This window comes from Pleurodeles waltl, chromosome 1_2 (genome assembly GCF_031143425.1).
Source record: "Pleurodeles waltl isolate 20211129_DDA chromosome 1_2, aPleWal1.hap1.20221129, whole genome shotgun sequence".
Lineage (NCBI taxonomy): Eukaryota > Metazoa > Chordata > Amphibia > Caudata > Salamandridae > Pleurodeles > Pleurodeles waltl.
The window spans coordinates 267907886-267930995 of record NC_090437.1 but is presented as its reverse complement, the minus strand read 5'-3'; the positions used below and the strand labels follow the sequence as shown (position 1 = coordinate 267930995).

The 23110-nt window shown below is 45.4% G+C and overlaps 1 protein-coding gene across 2 annotated transcripts in view; it reads right to left on the bottom strand.

Moving 5' to 3' along the window:
* Positions 1–23110, bottom strand: part of SMARCAD1 (SNF2 related chromatin remodeling ATPase with DExD box 1) — a 690140-nt gene that overhangs the window by 241628 nt on the left and 425402 nt on the right. For both annotated transcript variants that reach the window (XM_069238045.1, XM_069238053.1), the window contains one exon: positions 14529–14666. In XM_069238045.1, the coding sequence (XP_069094146.1) occupies positions 14529–14666 (138 nt within the window). The remainder of the gene's footprint in view (positions 1–14528; positions 14667–23110) is intronic.

Sequence of the window (23110 nt, the reverse complement as noted above, 5' to 3'; positions counted from 1 at the left end):
TGTGGTCCTTGACTGGCTTCCTTGCCAGAGCCTGCAGCCTGTGTTCACAAGGACCAACCTCCCATAGGAAACCATTGGCACACGATGCCCTACTGCACCTCTGCACCTGGCCGCCCTGTGTGATATGCTGGTGTGGTTCTGATAAGTGCCCAATACTTACCTTAAATCCCTGAGACTGGCTTTGTAAATCATTGTTAACCCTGTGTTTGCTGAACACCGTTTTCCTCCATAGGATGACATTAAGAGAACACTGGAAATTGCACTAAGTGCCTATTTCTGAAACTGCAAAGTATTTATGCTTAAAAGTCTACTTACCCTATTACAAAGTTCTTGGGTTTGAAACATATATAAACAGAATTGTTATTTTTCTAAGCTGGCCTTGTATTTATTCTTTGAGTGTGTCTCATTTAATGCCTCTGTGAGTACAACCATACTTATCACTGCCCTCTGATAAGTCTAGCTTCTCGCCCACACTACCACAAAATAGAGCATTAGTCTTATCTACTTTTGTCTCAGCAATAACAGGGGAGCCAATAGACTCTTCTGCACAGTGTACTTCATTTTAGTGCTCTCTATAGAAAGCCAGCTTCCTACATCCAGGGCCCTGTGCATCAGGGGTACCATTTACTAGGGACATACCATGGATGCTAAAGGGACAACTGTGCAGCTTTAGGAAAATAGATCTGGCAGTGGGGACCTGGTTAGCAGTGACCCAGTGCCCTAACAGTCGATGCCACATTGGAAACCAGGCAAAAAGTGGTGGCTAACCATGCCAAAAAAGGTACTTTCCTACATGTGGCCTCAAAGAATAACAAGTTACTTACCTTTGGTAAACCCTTTTCTGGTAGAGTCTGTTTCTAGCCACAGATTCCTTCCTTCAAATATGCCCAGGCGTCAGACTGGATTCAGAAGATTTTTGAATAGTACCCTTGTGTGCTGGTAGGTGGCATATGGCTTTGCATTGATGCTGTTGGCATTGTCCACTCCGAAAGTGAAGTGCGAGGTACCTATATAGGTGCCACATCGGCACGCAGACGTCAGTTACACGTCATGAGCGCAGAGCCATGGTGAGTGCTGATCATTGGTGTGAAAAAGACTACGCTCATGAAAGGTGCGTCACTTACACCTAAACAGGTTCGCAGAGGGGGGAAGATGGGAGGGTCGGCAAGGAAATTGAAGCTAATATCTACCAGGTAAGTTGTTACCAAAGGTAACTTGTTCATCTGATAGTGCTTTCTAGCCGCAGATTCCTTACCTTTGAATAGATACCCAAGCAACCCTCCCTGGAGGTGGGTCTGCAAATCCAGTTAAATCAAAAAAATCACGTAGGACCGAACAGGTGAAATGACCGTAACAGACCTGACTTTCCAGGCAGTAATGCTTTGTTAACGTGTGCAGGGATGCCCAGGTCGCTGCCTGACAGATATCCAGGAGATGAACGCCGCACGCTAAAGCAGTGGTTGCAGCCTTCGCTTGAGTGGGGGGAGGGGGGGGGGGGGGGGGCTCTTTATTGGCCATAGTGTAGGAGATCTTAATGGGCAAGATAATTTAGATAGTTCTTTTCTGTACATCTTTCCCTATTTTTGCTTCCACATAACCCATAAAGAGTTGATTTTCCACCTGGAACACTCTTGTGCAGTCAAGGAATAACAACAATGCTCTTTTTCAGGCCAGGCAGTGGAGTCTCTTCTCTTCTTTGGAGGGATGAGGTGGAGCAAAAAAATTAAGCAGGGTGATGTTTGGGCCTAGATGGGAAGGCGGGAAAGTCTTGCGAAAGAAGGAGGCATGTGTCTAGAGGATCAATTTGTCTGGGTAAAACATGGTTTAAGGAGCTTGCGCTGAAAGCGCTTGTAGTTCACTGACCCTCCAGGCCAATGTTATGGCAACTAAAAAGGCATTTTTGATGGTCAGCAGCTTAAGAGGATAACTGTGCATAGTCTCAAAAGCTGCACACATAAGAAAATTAAGGACCAGTTTGAGGTCCAACTGAGAGATGATAATGGGCTTAGGGGGAAACATACGTTGCAGACCTTTGGAAAACCCAGCCATAACAGATTACTTAAAAAGAGAAGGTTGGTCCGGCAACTGCAAAAACATCAAGATGGTAGACAGGTAACACTTAACTGTGCTAAAGCAGAGGCCTGCTGGGCCAAAGATGGTGCAAACAAAAGAACTTGTTCGAGAGGTTCAGATGGAAGAGGGAGGGTCGACACTGTGGGAGGCACACCATGACAAACTTTTCCCAACTGCAGGCGGATACTGCCTTGATAGAGGAACGCCTGGCTACCAGAATAACATCATAAACTTCGGGAGAGGGTCAAAAGCTGTCAAATGTCACCGCTCAATCGCCAACATAGGGAGGCAGAGTGTGTGCAGGTTTGAGTGCAGAACCCTCCCCTGTTGCTGTGATAGAAAATATTCCTGAAGAGGCAGCCTGACTGGAGAACTGATGGTCCTGTTCAACAGCTTTGAATGCCAGGCTCCCCCTGTCCAATCCACATCAACAACAATAATAACTTGGGTTCGATCCTTCCTGATCTTCTTGAGAACTCTGGGCAGGAGTTGTATTTGGCGGAAAGGCTTACAGGAGAGCAGCACTACACTTGAGACTAAATAAGTCTCCAAGCGATAGTTGCCTTGGAAACTCCAGTGAGCAGAACTACTGATATTGCGCGTTCTTGCAGGTGGCGAACAGATCTAGCCAAGACTCTCCCCACTGCTGGAAGCGGACTTGGACTATTCTCTGGGTGCAGACACCATCTGTGATCTGCTAGTCATCTTTAACTGCCTGTCTGCCCTGGTGTTCAAAGAGCCTGACTGATGTTGAACTACCAGGGAAATGCCCTGATGTTCCCTTAATGTCCAGAGGCGCTGAGCCTCTTGACATAGAATCCCTGGTCACACACTGCTCTGTTTGTTGTAGTACCACATGGCAGTATTGTTGTCTGTGAACGAACACCTCCACCGGCTTCCCTTTCATCGAAGGAAGAAAGGCTTTTAACGCCAAGCGGATCGTCCGAAGCGCCACTAAGTTTATGTGAAGCTTGAACTCTGGCAGAGACCAGAATCCTCTGGTCTCTACCTCTCCCAGATGGTCAACCCAGCCCAGTAGTGACGCATCAGTCAATATGGTCAACTATGGCTGGGGAAAGGAGAGGGGTCTGCTGATGATCCAATCACGGTTTGTTAGCCACCACTGCAGGTCCCTCCAAGATCTGGATCCTGTCAGAGATATTTATTCGCTTGACGCTGCACCCACTCGGCCTTCTGGTCCCACTGCAAACCCCGCATATGCCAGATATGTATCACCAGCAGGATGGAGGAGACCATGAGACCCAATAGCCTCAAAGTCAGTCTCACAGAAATCCAGCATAAAGGATGCAACATCAGCATCATAACTGGAATATTCTGGTATCGCCGCTCGGGAGGATAGGACTGAAACTGCACCGTGCCCAGAACAGCTCCGATGAAAGAGAGCATCTGAGAGGGAGTGAGGTGTGACTTAAGCACGTTGATAGTAACCCCAACGAGTACAGAAGGTTCAATATAGTGCAAAGGCGGGAGATGACTACCTGGAGCGAGCCTACCTTCCGCAACCAGTTGTCAAGGTAGGGGAAGACTGAAATCCCTGACCTCCGCAGATGAGCGGCGACCACCGCCATCACCCTAGTACACCCAAGGGGAGCTGATAAGGCCCAAGGGGAGCATAGCAAACTAAAACTGCTTGTGACCCACCATGAATCCAAGATGGTGTCTGTGGGCCAGCAGGACGGGGATGTGAAAATAAGCATCCTGTATGTCCAAAACTAACATACAGTCACCCGGATCCAGGGGAGACAAAACTTGGGGGAGTGTGAGCATTTTGAATTACTCTTTAAGAAGAAGTTGAGAAGATGCAGATCTAGGAAAGGACAAACTCCTTCATCCTTCTCTGGCACCAGAAAGAAGCGGGAACAGCAACAACTACCTACTTCTGAAGACAGCAAACACTCTATGGCTTCCTTGGCTAGGAGAGCCTGCACTTCTTAACGGAGCAAAGAGTTAGTCCTCAGTTAGCCAATCATAAGTGGGTGGGTTGGGTGGAGGGGGTGTCACAAAGTGGAGAGAGTATTCACTTTGTACTATCTGTAGTACCCAATAGTCTGAAGCTACTAATCGCCAGTGGAGGATGTGATGGTTTATCCTGCCTCCCAATGAGTACCTATGATGATCTGAGGGCAAATTAAAGGGGCTTGAAGGTAGAGGCTGGGAGGATATAGATATGGTTGGAGACTCCTTCCATAGTCCCAAAGATCTGGCTGTAGCTTTGCTCCACTTAGAGTTTCAGCGCTGAATCCGCCTTGTTTCCAAGTAGGTGAGAGCCATAAAAGGGCATGTCCATGAAGGAATTCTGGACATCCTCTGAAAAAACAGATGTTCTTAGCCAGGCATGGCGCCACAAGGCTACTGGCCATAAAATCGGTCTACCTAGGTAGTTGGTCATGTCAAGACCACATCTGAGCAGAATTTGCAAAATCTATCCTGTAGGAAAGTAGTATCTTTCTGATATAGTTACCCCTACTTTTTGCCTGGTGTCAGTATGTTTAGACTGTAGTACACTAGAATCCTGCTAACGAGGACCCCAGTGTCCGTGTTCTCTCCCCTAACTCCAGTTGTATGGTAACTTTTACATCCCATAATTGATATACTGGTGAACCCATGTAAGACCCCAGTATATGGCAATCGGGTACCCATGGCATTGGGACACCAGGAGTCCCCCCGTGGGCTGGAGCATGTAATACACCTCCCATGGGGGCCCATGCAACCAGGGACGACAGGCCTCCCATTGCAGCCTGCCTGTGTGAAACGGTCCATGCACCTTTCACTGCAGATATATGGTTTACCTTATACCATGGTCACTGTAGTCTGACCCTGTAAATCACCCCTAAGGTAGGCCCTTCAACCCTTCTTCTAATTGTAAGGATAAACCTGTATGAGCAGGGGTGCCCCGACAAACCCCAGACTCCATTTTCTGGGCTTTGTAAGTGCGGGGAAGCCATCTTAAGGTTTGTAGTGGACACTGGTAAACACAAGTGGTCTAACTACATAATGTCTTCACCGAACCGAGGTAGGTTTGGTATCAAACATGTTGGAATCAAGCAACTACACTAATTCCAGTGTTAGTGGCATGATACCATGTACTCTGGGGATCCCCATGTCTGCCTGTACAGCCTTGCAGGGTCTGCATTCCAGCCTGTGTTGCTGCTGACCCTAGACACTGTTCTGCCCTCCTGGGCTGAGTCTAACCCCGGGAGGGGAAGGCAGGACAAAAGATTTCCAGCAAGATAGAGATGTGGCCACCTCTTCTTTAGAAACAGGCGTCTGTGCTGGGGTGGGGTTGCCTCTGAGCTTCACCAGACTGCTTTGAAGGGCACATTTGGTGCCCTCCTTGGATAAACTGGTTTTCACCAGCGCAGGAACCCCCAGTTCCCACTTTGGTGCGAAACTACACAAAGGACAGGGGAGTGACCACCCCCCTGTCCAGCTCCTCCCCTAGAGAGGTGCACAGAGCTCTGCCAGGTGCCCACTTGATTCTGCCATCTTTAAAATGAGCTGAGCAGAGGCTCCTGGGAGCATTTGACTGCTTAGTTCAGCTGGATGACGTCCTAAGCCCCCCCTGATAGGTGGGTCACTGTAGTAAGTGTCCAACCCACTCCCTGTGTAATTTATGGGCTCCCCTGAGGGTGGGACCCCAGATTCTGCAAGACACTTTTGCAACCTGAAGAGTAGTATTAGTAAAGTTTATTACGTAATTACTTAAGATCATAGCACACAAAAACATTAAAAAATAAAGAAATACATTCCAGCATCAAATCTCTCGTCTGCCGATGTCAACACTAAATTACACATATAACCATATAAAATCACCATAAGTCTCTATTTGCCTATATGCAAACAACCAAGTTTACCTCTTGTCAATATTACCAACATAGAGTATCCAACAAGATGCATTGTCAGACACTATCATAAAAGCTTAAAATCTGATAAAAGAAGAGAAAAAGTGCAGATGCATAAACAGTACTTTCCATCATTCAAGCCATCCACCAGGATAGCCAATAAAACCAGTAAAGTGTGTAAGTAATGCATACTATCCTTTGGATTATAGCCCTACTATATGGAGATACTATAACTTTTTTTAAACTCACAAACTCCTACACGTATCTTCACTTTTAACACAAAATGTATGTAAAGATAAAGATGCATTGGTGTAACATGTCAACATTTGTGTTCTTCCTCCATTGTGCTTTACAAATCATGTCTTACGGAAGGAAACTATACTCCTCTTACAATCAAGGATGATAATGAATGTCGAAGTTGAAATCTCCAATCCCCCACACACATACTCATTGCAGGTCATCTACCTATATTCATTCATAATAATTGTAACAAGAGCCATATGCTACGATAACTGTACCATCCTAAACAAAATAAAAAGTTAACGTGTAGGAAGCAGCCATTTTAATAATAAAAAACGTTTTTGCGCCAAGCTGCCCCTACCAGTTGCTAGCTGTTGCTGACCACATGCATCCTGTAAAGCCCTGCCGGCTCTGTTGAAGAATTTCCAAAGGCAGGCCAGCTCCCTGGGGGCCACTGCTGTAAACATATATGTTTTAAATCCTCTTTACAAGTTCTCAGGCCTTTTTCCAAGAATAAAGGTTTTAGCAGTAGACGTCTTTCTAAAGTCAGGCCCGGACAGCAGCATACAAGATGAATTATTGATTGGGTATGATATTTACACAAAGAGCATTCCTGCTAATATTCATACGGAGACTTCCAATGACATTTGTAGCCCCAGGCAGGAAGAGTTAAAAGCTGCATCCGCAAAACAGCCTGAAAGGCACAAGCTCCTAATACTGCTTTCAAATATGGTTGACCCTTTACGGTCTCATATGACTCTACTAGGCCATCTGCACACCTGATGTTCCTGATACTGGCAATATCACTTTCCCTTGAGGCTCACACCCCTTGCTCCTTCAAGGTCTTTTTGTAGCAGTGCCATCGTCCTGCACGGATCCAGTGTATAGGAAGGAGCCAAATACAGGAGTTCCTCAGCGTTTCTAGGATAAATAGCCCAGTTACTCAACTTGTCATTGAATATTATTTTCAAAGACCCCCTCAAACTATCAGTTTTAGCCCTGTAAACACGATGATGAAATTTGATTACATCTATTTTACATTCTATGTCCATCTAGTTAAAATTTCAGGCATATTCCTGCATGTCTAGTGGCTCTAGGAATCTTAAATAGCTTCTGGCACTTCTTGAACAGAATGTTAAGTCTGCCAGGGTATGCAAGATGCCCATAGGTAATTGTTGGTATTAGTTTTGTTTTAATGACTCTCCTAATTGGCTCAGAAGTCGGCGATTTAGGCCGATGGTAAGAGTTTATAGGGCATAGGTAATTCTCTCCGCTTTAGCTGCCACTACGGTTACCTGGTGTAAGATGTTTCTCGAGTTTGACATCCAAACCCCAAGGTAGTGGTATTTAGTTTCCAACTCTTTTTTTAACGGTCCGAGGTTCCAGTCTATTCAATGTTTTTTTGCTTGGCGGGCAAAAATCAAAACCTTAGTTTTAGCCGCATTAGCCTGTAATTCGTTTTTTTCATTTTAACAGTATAGTATATCCAGGCCCCTTTGTAACCCTATCCGAGTCTAAGCAAGCAAGACCAAGTCGTAAGCATACTGGATTATGGGAAGGACAGTTTGGACCAATTTTAGGGGAAATGTATTTGCTTAGAACAACTCCTTTCCCAGGTCAGCCGTGTAGAGATTAAAAAGTGAGGGGCAATTACACAGCCTTGCTTTAAACCTCTATTAGTGAAGATTTTCTTTGTTTTGTGTGTTTGAGAAATCTTATTTTGCACCCATGTGTCGGAGTAAAGGGCAGTTATAGATGCAAGCAACTTTCTGGGTATTCCCCAGGCCGCTAGTTTCTTCCAGAGAATATGGCGCTCAACACCATCAAAGGCCACACTATAATCAATAAAGCAGGCAAAGAGCGGCTGAGAGGGAGACTTCTGTACTTTCTGACCCAGGTAGGAAAGGGCAAGTACATTGTCCCGTGGAAGAACGTGGTCTGAACTCAGTCCGGTATATGGGTCCAACATTATTTACAGTGAAGCAATTTTCTAGCTCTTGTAGCAGGACCTTTGTAAAGGCCTTACAGTCTACGCCCAATAATGCTATCAACCTGTAATTTTCGAGACAAGTAACATCCCCTTTTTTGTGAATATTGACTCTGGGACCGCAGAAAAGTATAGACAGTCATTAAATAAAACCAACAAAGGCTCAACCCAGAACTCATGATCGTCTCTAAAAATGCTCCCCGGGAGACCATTTGGGCCTGGGGCCCCATCATGTTGAATACTGCCAAGTATGTTTTGCACTGACTTAGCAGTGACATTTCACATCCTATTATCAAGGAAGTCTAATGCATGATGCAGCCCCATGGTGCCGTGAGCATCTGCATAATCTGGATCCACAGAGTTTCTCCATATGGCTTTCCCAATCGTAAGCAGAAACCACATCTTTACCAGCAGATGTGTGTATCTAAGTGTTAACATAGTCCCAGAATTCTCTGCTTTTCCTTGGTTGCATCAATGTATATAGTCGTTTCCAACATTCTTCTGTGTCCTTTTCCTTCAATTTCTTATGATCTTTACTTGCCTGCCTTCTGAGGGATTCCGCAGCAGGAGTTTTGATCTTCTTATATCTTAATTCTGCTTTCCTGAATACCTTTTTGGTGTATAGATATTCTCGGAATGTTGCAAAATTTTTCAACTTCTCTTGTTTTGGCCCCTGATTGCCCATGTTGTTTAGAGCTGTTGAGTGCATCAAGGAGTTTGTTGATCATAATTCCCCAGTAGACATCGCCTGGCTTTTCCCGTGTTCGAGCCTTAGGGGGCCATTGGCAATTCCGTAACCTGGATATCGGAACAGCTGCTGTTCTTCACTGGAACCAAGAGCAAGACTAACCAGTAGGAGGGCTCCTACTGCAACTTTGTTTCCAAGTTGTAAGACTTCTGCAACCCTGTGGCTGTGCATCCTCCAGAGTCACAGAGACTCTGCCTGTACTTAGGAAAGCAAGAAGGAATCTCCCTTGGAGGGAAGGAGTCACTCCCCTGCCTCTGCGGGCATCTCAACGATGATGACCGGCTTGTGGATCCCTCTGCAATACAGACTCTTCAAGGCTCTACAACACAGGTAGAGGTTCTGTGGGTCTCCAGAGGTACGACCTAGCTTCCTTGCAACTGGGAAGTCTGTGGTCTCTTGCTGGAGCTGTTGGACTGGAACCCCTGTGCACAGCATCTGGTAATTGTTGCCAAGGCTTGTAAGCTCTTCAGTCTGAAGACCTCCTAGCTCCAAGAGCTCCGGCTTCCAGCATTCTCCAGCTCCAAGAATGACGTCCTTTGTGCAGCTGCTGCAACGTGGGCATCCCTCTTTGCTGTGCTGTTGAGGCCTCCCTGTGCCTACTGCCAGAGGATCCGCAGGGGGGGGGGGGGGGGGGGTGTATGTCCTCCAACAATTTCTGCAGGCTCTCCTGCATGCTGAGGGCTGGCCCTAACCTACCCGCCAAGGTTGGGTCACCTGGACCTTTCTGGTCCCCACAAATCCTGCAAACTCCGTGAAACACTTCCAGACAGATGCCAAGGCTTGTTGGTGGTCCCAACGACCACTCTTCAATTCGACGCCCGGCGTGGGCCGACTCGTGGAGGATTCCAGGTATCTTCCTGCATCACCTGGTCTCCACAGCTGCCCTTCCGTGAACACCGTCCAACAGGAAAGCAGCTCCAAGAAGAGTGGCCATTGCACTCCTGCACTTCCTGGGCACCTCCTAGTGGTCTGAACTCTGTCCCCTCTTTTCTCAGGTCCTCTTCTTCAGGAATCCACGTCTGGGTTCACCAGTCTGGTCTACTGGTCACAACAGCAGCTGGACAACCAAGGTCCCCATGGACTCCAACGGGAGGTTCCAACATGACTGCACCCCTATGCACCTGGGCTTCCTGGTGTCGGTACTCCACTGTTCTGGGTATCCTTCGGAGACCTCTGGGAAGGGTCCTAAACTGCAAAAACTCAAACTGTGACTTCACCATTCTATCCTATGGACGTTGAAGTGGGATTACACCTCTGCACATGGGCAACTGGGGACCCCTACCTACTTAACTCTGGAGCTTTAGTACTTCCCCAGTCCTAAGGGCACTTGGGTGGTAGTGGGGGTTGGGAGTGATTTTCGTATCCCATTTTTTGTTTTAGTATATGGCTCGCCGCCAAAGCGATTGGGAATAATGGCCCAATAGGCATATGGTGTTCACTGACCGCAGTCAGTGAACCAAGCTGGTGGAAGAAATCATTATCTTACCAAAGGTGTCCACCCTCTTGGATTCCCTATCCGGAAGAGTGGTAGGGACTGCCCCAGGGTGAAGGTGAGATGAGGAGGCTTGGACCACCAAGCTTTCCAGGCCAGGGTGCTGGGTAAGGAAACTGGGATACCCAGGAGTAGGGTGATGGCAGTAGGTAATCATCCTATTCACAGGAGCACCTGTGCAGGGCTGGGACTAGGCCCCAAGAGTTTTGTTAGATGGAACTAAGAGTTCTGAAGGGGTAGGTCCTGGCTGAAGCATATCTGTCAAAATGTTAGTCTTGTCTGCCACTGAGGGTACGTTGAGGTCCAGGACCTCAGCTGCACTGCACACCACCATAGCAAAAGAGCCTCCCTCCTCCGTAGCCAGAGTAGGAGGGGAAACCAGGCCAATGTCAGGTGAAGTGAGAAACCAACTGGCTTCACCCAGTTCCTCATACCAGTTGTTGTCTTAAGCTGGGTCTTCCCCCATTAGGATTCAAACACCCATCCAAATTGTTTCCCTGTCCAGGCTTACCCATGAAATAAGGCACTGGCTCTGCTCTGAGGAGGATGTCCTCGGTCAGCGCTTGAAACAGTGTTGGATGACACCCATCTGACTCCATGTCGGGTATGACGATGGGGATGCTGCTGCCTAGGGGCACCACCGGCACTGGCGAGTGCGTGGAGGAAGGTCTTGGTCTCGCCGATGGGTCCTTTCAAGATCCAACGAGGTATACTTGGAGCCTGACTGGCGCTGAGGGCAAACCCAAAGGTGTGGTTCCAGCAGAGACACCTCCCACACCCATGGGGCCTAAAGGAGCTCCAGGGGGACCAGGCCACCCCAAAATTAGACGCATGGCCTCATAAAATTTCTTAAGCTGGGTGGGGGCGCTCCAGCTATGGGAACATTGGGGAAACAGAGCGGACAAAAGTTCAGGACTGTCGATTTGCATGGTCTGGAGTGCCGATGCTCCCTCATCTCGTCAGATGACTTTGACGGACACAGGCAAGTTGATGTGTGTTTGGACTTTTTACACTTCTGGTGCTTATGAGACTTACAGACTTCCTTGATGATTTTGAGTGTGACGAGGAAGATCGGGAGAGGCTCCGCAAATAGTCCTGGGACGTCCCCCCACCTGAACAGGACCTTGAGTGTTGCGGAGTCCACTGATGTAGGGCAGCAAGGAGCTTGAAGGATCACTTGTCAGTGGCTTTGGGTACATAGTGCAGCAGTCCTCACACACACCTCGGAGTCATGTCATAGATCTAGGCACCACAACTGCACAAAAGCGAAAAGGGACCAAAACAGGAAGCTCATGATTTGTTGGAAAGATTATCTTTTAACCAAGTTAAAGCTGAGCCCTGAACTCCTGCTGCAAAGAGACGCTTCAACAGTTAGAAGTGAGAGGGGTGTTGAACGAGATGGAAAGATCCAACAGGAGTAATGATTAAGGGTCCTGGTTCATCCCTATTCTTGGGTTATCAAGTACCAAGACCAAAGCTGTCTTGATGGGAAGGCTGAAATTCAAAGTGAGCAGAGACCATAATGTGATGAGACTGGAGAAGAGCAGAGCGCTGTTGATGAACAGCTTTCTCCAGGAGTTTGATAGGTAAAGCATGAAGGGAAATCTGATGTAAATTACTAAGGTTAGAGGGATCAGCAGGTTTCTTTAAGAGCAGAATAACAAGTGCCTAATTTCATGCCTCTGGAAGAGAGTCTCTGCCAATAGATCTATTGCTAGTGGTTAGAAGGACTTATGGGATAAAGGAGGAGCCCAAGTTCAATAAATCGCTGCAGAGTGCTTGGGTACCAGGTATTGTAGAGGATGAAAAATAACTTGCAGTTTTAAAATGCTCTTTTAAAGTGCTCTTAGGGGAAAGAATTTGTCAGCATAGATAATGGCTTTGTAAGAAGACAGCTGTTTATATCTTTTTTTTTTTTTTAATCACTTAAGTCTGTCTGGACCTGGCTCTTGTTTTCAAGTAACCTAATCTTTCCTCCAGGCCCTTTCTAATCTTTTGCACTTGCGCTTATTTTCAGAGAGGGTCTTGTTGTATTATGGGGCAGTGGGCCATGTTTTATTATACAAGTGGGAAGAAGCCATAAAGCCAAAACTTGTAGGAAGAAATGTTTCTACCTAATGAGGAATGGGAAGATTGCACCAATATTAATACAATAGCAATTAGGAAAGCTTTTGGTAGGGGTTTACCACAGACTTTTTATACTAGAAGTCGGAGTAGAGTGAACAGAAGAATGGGAAATAGGTGTAATGCTATGAAAACAATGGTCTTGTCTCTGACCAGGCTTACAGGCCTATGGACCTAGGGGGAATACATGAAATTAGCTTAGAAGCAAAGAAGAGATCTTGGTGATTACTAGAGGAGTGCATAGAGTGTTTAACAAAGTATTAATCAAGACCACATTTAAAAAGGAAGTGTTACAGTTTTTAATCAGATAAATGGGGTTTGATAATAGAATAGAAGGAATGATCACGTTTTACAAGCATTTGCTGCTCATTCCATATCACAATAGTCAGTCAGTCATAATGGCTTGCAAAAAGCTAGGGTATCTTTTGAAAACATTTTATTTATATTTATATATTTATATATATATATTTATTTATAAGCACACAAGGTTTCTGACCTCATTTTTGACAGGCAATAGAAGACATTTTCTGCTTCAAACCACTAAGAACATTATGTTTTGGGGTGAAGGGGGCTTGGGAGGATAGAAATGAGTGTGTGTGTGTGGGGGATTGTGTGTGTGAGGAGGTGATTGTGTGTGTGTGGGGAGGGCTGGTGTGCGTGTGGGAGTGTGTTCATTTCATTAAACAAGGAAAGCATTTTCCACTTTATATCAGGTGAGTGAATCATGTGGGACAAAACACAGCAATCTCAAAAAAGGTGGTCAACAGCTTAGTGGACTGTAATCTACAGTAATCAGAAGCCCAACACTAATTGGAGATGTTAAGATTGAGGTCTCAAGATTATTTTAGGGTGCTGGCCTAGATGGTGCATTTGAATACCATATTTATAGCATTACACTTCAATCTTTGGCATGCTGAGCATTTTTTCTCATTTGTTCCAATGACTGCCCTCATTTATCAGTGTGCATTCTAAATTAAATTAATCATTTTGATTTCCATTTCCCTTTGAACTTTTACATTTTTGCACTTCAGTTCAACAATCTCCTAGTATGTGTCAAATACCTTAGTAAACATTTACTTGCTGGCTAATCTATAGTAATGCAGAGGTATGTTCAAAAATCTTTAGTTGAACTTTCCATTTCCTTATTCAACAGTAACGCTCTTAAATATGTTGAAGCATAATTCTTCTGTAGCTTTCATTTTTTCTTAATGTTTAACTTTCTCAAGAGTTTAGTTTTAATGACACAAAGCAATCCTCTCAACATTAACCTACTTGTTTTTCTTAGCATGTTTCACTCTCTTTACTATATTTTAACAGTCCATATATTTTCAGTGTGCTCACCTTCAAACACACTTTGGTTCTGTGTTTCATATTTCTCTATCAAACATTCAGTCCCTATTTTTTGCATATAATACACTGTCACTGGTGTTTGATCCTGCAAAGCCTGCGTGGGGAAGGGATCAATCATAAACCACCTACCATATACAGACCCCCAACAGCTATCAATTAGACTTCTTTATTTGAAAGTACACAAAACAGCATATGAATCCGGTGTGTAATCATTAATTGTATCTTATTCATATATTTCAATTCAATTCGTCCAAAGTCAAAATACATGTGGGTTTTGTGTAAATTGTTTGTGCTACAGATGACATTTGAGTGGATAGGGGTGCTCCACTATTATAAATGTTCCAAACTAATGATTTGAAAACATGCTGCGTAATACAAGGTTATATTGTGTACTGCAAATTGAACTGAAAGATATTAATAGGATACAATTCATGATTACACACAGAATGCATGTTCTGTTTTGTATACTCTGAAAAAAGAAGACTAATTGATAGCTGGTGGGGGTCCGTATATGGTAGGTTGTCTTTCTTTACATACTGAACTGAACTCAGGTACCATGAAATGAAAAGACTGCATTTAACAATAAGTTCAAAACAAATAATGAACAGTAGCTGATTTGGGTGGGAAGAAATAAGAAACTCCGTTACTTACAGCTTTTGTATTGAAAAGTCTCTTAAGCTCAGTAGTGCTGCTGCTAAACATGTTTGGCATAACAAAATTTAAGAGGGACATCAGCTCCAATAGGTTGTTCTGAACAGGCGTCCCAGTGAGTAGCAAACGGTTCTTTGCCTGCGAGGAAAAAAAAATGAAAACATACATTTGAAATACTATTACGAATTTTTACTACACTTTATTACACTTGAGAAGCCAACTCTCCTCAAATTACTTTCTACTTAGCAGGAACACATTAATTTTGGGCACTGATTTTTTTTTTACCAGATGTGCTACAAAGAAAAAAGAACAGTCTAGGAAAGCAGACCACATGTAGAAAGTCTTGCCATCCAGAAGCTTCATTTTAATAGAGAATATCAAATGGATCGTGGATGGGGAAACCAAATAATAAATGGCAAAGTTGGTGTGCATAAAATGTGAAGGTCGGTTAGGTAAGAAGGAGCACAGGTTGTGTACTTGGAAGCAGGGTTCTCCCAATCTACGCATGAGACAACAAGGCATGGAATAAGCAGAACTCTGGCTCATGTAGGGTCTGCGGGGGGGTAGCTTTTTGTGGCACAGGATGAGGCAGTGGAAACTGAGCAAAATAAAGAAAGCTTGGATTTGTTCAATCTTAATGTGGACCTCAATAGTCCATCTATGTTCGTAATACAAATATTACAATAAGACAGAGTTGGAACATCAGCAGCTTGAAGTTTTTTGCACATGTTACTCTGTGGCAAAAATTTTTATTTATTCAAAGCACCTAACACACTTAATAAGGATCAAGTGGACAGTGCCAGGTGGGCTGGTAATTACCTGAGGCCTCCAGCAACAAGACGTCACTGGGAGCTACTTGAAACACTGTATGCACCACAAATGTTATGGCTAGGTCGAGTCTACAATACCAAATCAGGATGAACAACAGTTTTCGGGACATATTCTGTAAGAGACCACCACTGGCCTTCCCAATGGATTGTGTGTGGGAATAGGAATAGTACTCTGGAAACAAAGCTGCACATAGAAAACTCTTGGGTTGGAATGCCCAATTTGTGCCAACTGTTTCCGATATGATGAGAATCGTCAGACACGTCGCAAAGCAAAATACCCAATCCCCAAAATATATTTTACTCGCACTGGCAGCAGGTGTACATTCAGACTAATTTTTGTTTTGACGTCCATGTCTAAGTGCCGTTTTACTATTTACTCTAGACTCTACTCTCACCACGCTGTCTCTCAGTCTGAATTCTTTTAGCTTGCGATTCTGTGCTATGCAAAAATGTGGACATTCAACAATGCATTAGTGTGAGTCAGGGTATTTTATGTACAAAACAATTCCAGTGCTGTGACACAGCAATTTTTACTACATATTTAATTATGTGGTTTGCTATGCTGTAAAATCAATTATAAATGGCTTGACAATGCAATTTTTTATAAGAAACTATTGTATTATATTGTACAAAATATTCAATCGGGCAGTTATCCTTGATCAACCTAATTACACAAAAATCAGTGGTGATAAGATGGTCAGGGTACATTAAACCTATGCTATACACAATGTCTGAGCATTCTTTATCCACACGGTTGGACAAATACTTTCCCTACATGCTAAAGATAACCATAACTCAACAAATAGTAGAACAAGCACTGTCAAAGACAGTCAAAGACAGGAGGTTTAGGTTTAATGTTCCAAAACATTCAGCATTCACACATTAATGCAAGACAAGAAACAAAAGCCGGACTATCAAAGGCAAGCCAGCCTGAACCACAGTCCCATCTTTTGTACGTATTTCAGATAAAATGGTCTATATTTGAAAAGCAGCTCCTTGAGCCAGTTCAGTGCAAGCACTTGAGCGAGGTGGAAGCATTCACCCAAACTAACCAACAGCATTTGGTTTGAGATTAATAAACACTCCACTAGGCTGAGCCAAGATTTGTTAGGTAAGGTTTCAAACCAATGGGCAAAAAAGACCGGTCAAAGAAAGCCAATGGCTGGAAGGAGCACTTTTTTCAGGAAACATCAATATTATTGCTAGCCTGTACTACAGATGAAATGAGCGATTCCTAATGCATCACTGCTGCCAAAGCGAGGAATTGTATACACTATTAATTCACTTCCTAGCTTAAAAGTCATATTGTGGAGAGGGATATGTGCACAGGTGGTTTACTGTGGGTATTTACAAGGATTTATGTGACCTAGTCACACCACTTTTTCTCAACAACATGAAATTCTAGAAACCTTGATCAATAATTTCTGGGAAAAAAACATGAAAATACTGATACTGAGTTGAGATTCATTGGATTCTAAGGGTCAGATGTAGCAAGCTTTTTGCATGGCGCAAACAGCGAATTTTGCTGTTTACGCCATGCAAAAAGCACATCGCGATGCTCATTCCCATTTTGCGAGTCGGTAACCAGGTTACCGACTCGCGAAATGAGAATGTTCCCCTTCCTACTTGCGATTCGCGTCGTGATGTAGAATTGCTTTGTGACCGCGAACGTGGTCGCAAAGCAATTCGCAGTTACCACCAGTGTCACACAGGTGGTAACCCATTCGCAAAAGGGAAGGGGGTCCCCATGGGACACCTTCCCCTTTGTGAATGGCTCTGAAAAAATTAAACAAAAACGTTTACTTTTTTTTTATTGTATTGCAACTCGTTTTCCTTTAAGGAAAACGGACTGCTATACAAAAAAAACCTGCTTTATTTAAAAGCAGTCACAGGCATGGTGGTCTGCTGTCTCCAGCAGGCCACCATCTCTGTGAGTGCTGCGAATCGGAAGGGGGTCGCAAATTGCGACCCACCTCATTAATATTATTGAGGTGGGTCTTTGCGACCCCCTTGCGATTCGCAGATGGTGTCAGGGACACCATTCTGCATCCAGATTTGCGACTCGCAAACTCGGAATTTGCTACATCTGGCCCTAAATGCTTAAAGTACACTTGTTTTGCATGCTTTTCACAGGAAGCCTTTATCATTTCACCAGGTTCTAAATTTGGCAATTCACCACTATAACGTACCAACAGTTGATCACAAAGCCTGTTGCCCACTGTTGCTAAATCATAAATGAATTCCAAACATGTCTGCCAGGGTTCATTCAGAGCCTGTCAGCATTATTAAGAGCAGAATACATAGTTGCTTGAAGGGGAAGGAAGCCAGGAAAGGTGGTGGGGGATTGGTTAAAGATGGCAGGGAAGAGATTTTTTTTTCATATTTAGGGCAGGGAGGAGAAGCCAAATTATATATGGTTCCCCATTACTCATTTGTCTCAGCCTAGCAGTTATAAATGCAGGGGCAGATAATTGAGGGGGGTCATAAATAATCTAAAGTCTAGATGGGTAACTGACGTACAGGGATGTTTTTCACCTCAGAGTTCTGAGTGACATGATAGGTAACTATGCCGACTCGTTTTGTATTTAATGTTACTCAGAATCCTTGATGAAAAAGATCCTTGTAACTCACAGTAACACATATATCTACATATATAATTCTCTATATTAACTATTATATATTAAATGTGAATGGCAAACTCTTTTCTAAAATTTTACTCTAACATATCACTATAGTTATCTCCCTAGCATCTAGAGAGCAATTTGGTTTTGAGCCCCAGGAAACTAACACCTACTATAGACATTTATGATTGGAGGGGTGGGGGGACACACGCTAAGCAGGCTCATCATAGGAGAGAAGCTTATGAAGTGCCTGTCCCTCTGCTACATACCTCACTGCTTTTATGTGCAAGTAGTAGTTTTTAGTGAAAATACTGTGGTGCTTCCACACAGCCGCCCTTCAGAAATCAACCAATGGCATCACCGTATATAGTGCAACACGGTCACCACCCTCCTTGCGGAATATCCTGCAATTTTACCAGTCACAAGACTGATGGCCACGGCAATCCATCCAACAACTCCCTTTTTTTAGTTACTGAAGAACCTCTATTTGGATGATCAAAGTTGAAAAACAATTAATCTGAAAGTCTGAAATGCCAAATGTTGTTAATGTGAAAATTCAAGAACCCCCTGATGTTTCGAGAGACACATGCCCCCTCCGTCACAGTTGAGGGATTTAGAAAGAAGGCTCTTTAGAAGAGTGGATCCTGTAGGAAGCTGGCCTGGTGTGTTGTGAGCACCTATGGTGTTATCACCTTATACCAGTTCCAGGTATCCCCTATTCGTGAGGTGTAGATAGTGTCTAAGAAGCCAGGACTCTCTAGCGGTAGCTGTGGAGGAGCAGCCAAAACTAATCAAGGAGATATGCAAAGCTTATGCAATACCATATAGCCACACAGCACTTACACACATGAAATAACCACACAATGCTACAAAAATAAAGGTACTTTATTATAGTAACACAATTACTAAAATACTGTATAGGCAATACTCCACTAGGAGGTGAGTAAACACACTATTATATACACATTAGTAGTCAGGGATTGGCATAAAAAGCAATAGAAAACAGTTAACTAACAGAAAATACTGGAGACACTGGGGAAGACCAAACCATATACTACGTAAGTGGAATTCGAAAAACGGTCCCCCACCCAAGGAAGTGGAATCTGTAGAGTGGAGCTGGAGGAACTAGGAACCCCAAAAGGTAAGTACTGGGTGCCCCCTGGGGACTCCGAGAGAAGAGGTAAGTACCTGTTTTTTCACCCAAACCCGCAGGTAAGCTTTGGAAAAGATCTGTGCATGACCCAAACAAGACTGGAAGAACCCAAATGTGGATTCTGATAGAAGAGGACCTGCAAAAGAAGGGACTAAGGGCCAAATGTAGCTAAGTTTTGCAAATCGCAAATGGCCCAATTCGCAATTTGAGACCTCGCAAAATCCGAAATGGGATGCAAAAATCCCATTTCCGAAGTGCAAATAGCGATGCAAGCCATTACCGACTCGCAAAATGTGCGACCTGATTTTGCGACCCGCAAAGAGGAAGTCGCAATTTACGAGTCGCAAACAATATGAAAAGGCCAGTCGCAAATTGCGACTAGTCGCAAAAAGCCCATTTTGCATCCAGATTACCACTGATTCAGAGAAGGTGGTAACCAGAAACAAAGTATAAAAGGAGACCCAGAAGGCATCTGGGTTACTCAAAATGGCTGATAGCATGGAGGAGGAGAGTCCACGCTGCCCAGCAGAGGAGGAGGAGGACGCAGAGACAGGAGAGGCTATACCGAACCAGGCAGACACTATTCCAACAAACTGAGGAGGAGATTTATGACAAATATAGACTGAGCAGTGCAGCAATATTAGAATTAATTGAATTACTCAATCTGCAGCTTCAACGACAGACAATGCGCGGCAGCGCCATCCCTACTCATGTGCAAGTGCTATGCTTACTGCAACTCTTGGCCTCGGGTAGCTATCAGGGGGTGAATGCAGTGGCAGGTGGGGTATCCCTAAGTGCACTCTCACAATTGTTCAGATGTTTCCTAGATGCCATACTCGCACACATGTCCAGATACATATACCTACCCAGGAATGAGGCAGAAATGAACAGCACCAAGTTGGACTTCTACAGAATTGCCAGCTTCCCCCATGTAATAGGGTGTGTGGATGGGACACATACAAATTTGCCCTCCTGCTAATCTGGAATATGTGTTCTGCAATAGGAAATGTACCCACGCACTAAACATCCAGGTGGTATGCGGCGCCCATAGTGTCATCACTGACATTGTAGCCAAATTTCCAGGGAGTACACATGACTCATACATATTCAGGCACAGTGGGATACATCAACGCCTAGAACGTGGGGAGTTTGGAGACGGATATCTATTAGGTATTGCTGAATACACCCTGAAGCCATACATACAGGTCACCGTGGAAACCATCCATGCCCTGCTAACATTGCTTATTTTTGTCAAACAGGTGATAGTGTATATGCTCTAAGACCAGGGATACTTACCCCGTACCTAACACTTGGCAATGAGAACGAGAGGCTATATAACAGTGACCATCGGCGGACCAGAACGGTCATCGAGAGGACCTTTGGGTTGTTAAAGGCAAGATTCAGATGCCTCCACAAAAGTGGAGGTGCGCTCCAGTATGCCCCAGAAACAGCATTCAAGATCGTTGCCGCATATGCAATCCTACACAACGTTGCCACCAGACCTGGGCAACATCTCACCCCTGAAGACACATATTCGGAGGATAAGGAGCAAGAGCTACCACACCGACAGCCTGGGGATAGAAACATTGCAAATCAAGGCAGTCGGAGACAGAACCACATTGCAACCCAATACTTTGGCAGGTACGTGGCAACTGTCACCATACTCACTGATGTCAGACAAACAGAGCCCAGTTGTGTAGTGGAACAAACAAAACCTTTTTATTTGTAAACTAAATGGTGAAAGAAAAGTGCTGTCCGTTAAAGTCTGTACATGTCCTAATGTAATGAGGACACATTAACATCATGGGCCTCATGAGTCATGCTGTCTGATGGCTCACACCCTCCTCCTTGTGCGCCAAGCACGGCTCATCCCAAGTGGGTCAGCTGATCCCTGCCGTGCACTTGCACTCCTTAGCACACGGGACTCAATGGCAGACACACTACTTATTGTGGACTCCTCCTCACTGTCCTGAGGGGTCTCACCTGTGCCCCATGCCACCTGCCTAGCTTCCATCAGGTCCACTGTGTGTGTGATGCGGCCAAGTCCACGTGCCACATCGCCCGCAAAGTGGCCATGTTCCACCTGTAAACTCACTGTCCATCTAGACAGGCCAGTTGTGTTTGTTACAAGACGCCCAATTGGAGCAGCCATGCGGTCGAATCGTGCCACTGTGTGGCGCTCCATGCGCCTTGCGTACTGTCTGTCTGCCACCAGTTCCATCACAAGTTGGCAGATGGCCTGGGTGAAATCCCCCATATGTTCATTCATTCTAGTGAACTGCGTGTTAACTTCAGCCAGCCCAGTGGTCATGTTGCTCTGCAGCCTGTGTAATGTTCATGAGATTGACCTCACTTGTCTATTTTGCAGGCGCTGACCGTTGATGAGGGATGCCTCCATTCCTGCAAAGCCTGCTTCCCCTATCTCCTCCTGGGGCACCGCCAGAACTCTGCGTCTGCACCTTTGCCCTGCTGCTGGCTCAGAACGACTTGCTGTGGGGCTGGGGCCAGGGGTCGTATCAGCTGCCCCCATTTCCTGCTCTTGTTCCTGATAGGACTCTGGTGGTGTCCTGCTGGGCCCAGGAATTTCTGCAGCAGCCTCCTGCACTGTCTCTGGCCCATGGTCTCCTCCCTGCCTGTTGTCGCTGCTGGGGGAGTCTTGTGGGAGACCTGTGGGACATAGGGAATACACTGTCAGTCTCTCACATCTGTTTTATGCCTCATAATAAACATTTGCCTATATGCTGACTACTGTACTACATTGCCCATAATGCACTATTCTAGTGGTTGCTTGACTGGAATGGAGCTAGTCTGGTGGTGCCTGCTGCTGTGTACTGGGAGAGTGTGGATACTGCATTTGTAGGTGTGAAAGCATATCTCATGGTACTCATTTTTGGATGTCCCTGGCGCAGAACTGTCCACTTCTCCCATTCCGAGTACGGCCTCAGGCTCCAGGGTCTGCTCCACCATTGCTTCCGTGGCTGTTGGTGGTGGGACAGTGGATGGGCCTCCTCCGGTGCCCTTCATTTCTCTCAGCCGCTCTGCTACCCTCTCCTTTGTCCTGGAGCGCAGGTGATACCACCTTTTCTTGATTTCCTCCAGGGTGCGGTGGCTCACCCCTATGGCATTAATCCGTTCCTGAATTTGCTGCCAAATCATCATCTTTTCTGTGTCTGGGACACTCAGGGCTGCCTTCCCAAACAGTTTGTCGTGGTGCTGGCAGCATTCCTCTGTGATCACCTCCAGTTCTTTGTCTGAAAATTTCAGCTTTCTTCTTTTCCCAGCACTGCCTGTTTCCGCCATTGTACCAGCAGGTCCTTTGAAGTTTTGCAGGAGAGAAGACCAACACAGACAGACATCATTGCAGTTGGTGCCTGAGGATGCAGGGGAGTGACTCCTTCACTCCAATGGAGATTCCTTCTTGCTTCTTGTGCAGGCCGAAGACTTGTTACCTCAGAGGGTGCACAGCCAGGGAAATGTTGCAGTTGCTGGAAGGAGCCAGAGGAACAATGTTGCAGAGCAGAGTCGTTGCTTGAGTCACATATTGTCAGTTCCTGGAGAGTCCAGTAGCAGTCCCGGTGGCAGGAAGATGACGTAAACAATGCAGAGTGCTGGAATCGTGCGCGTCAAATCTGAAGACCCACCCTGGAGGCAGACCCTAAATAGCCAAGGAAGGGGGACTGGTCACCTAGCAGGGTGACCACCTATTAGGAGGGGGCTGTGAAGTCACCTGCCTGACCTGGCCACTAAGATGCTCCCGGGGGCCTCTGCCCACCTTGGATTCAAGATGGCAGGATCAAGTGGCCATCTGGAGGAGCTCTGGGCACCAGCCCTGGGGTGGTGATGGACAGGGGAGTGGTCACTCCCCTTTCCACTGTCCAGTTTCACGCCAGAGTGGGGACTGGGAGTCCCTGGACTGGTACAAACCGGTTTATGGAAGGAGGGCACCATATCATCAAACCTTCAAAGCATACCGGTGGC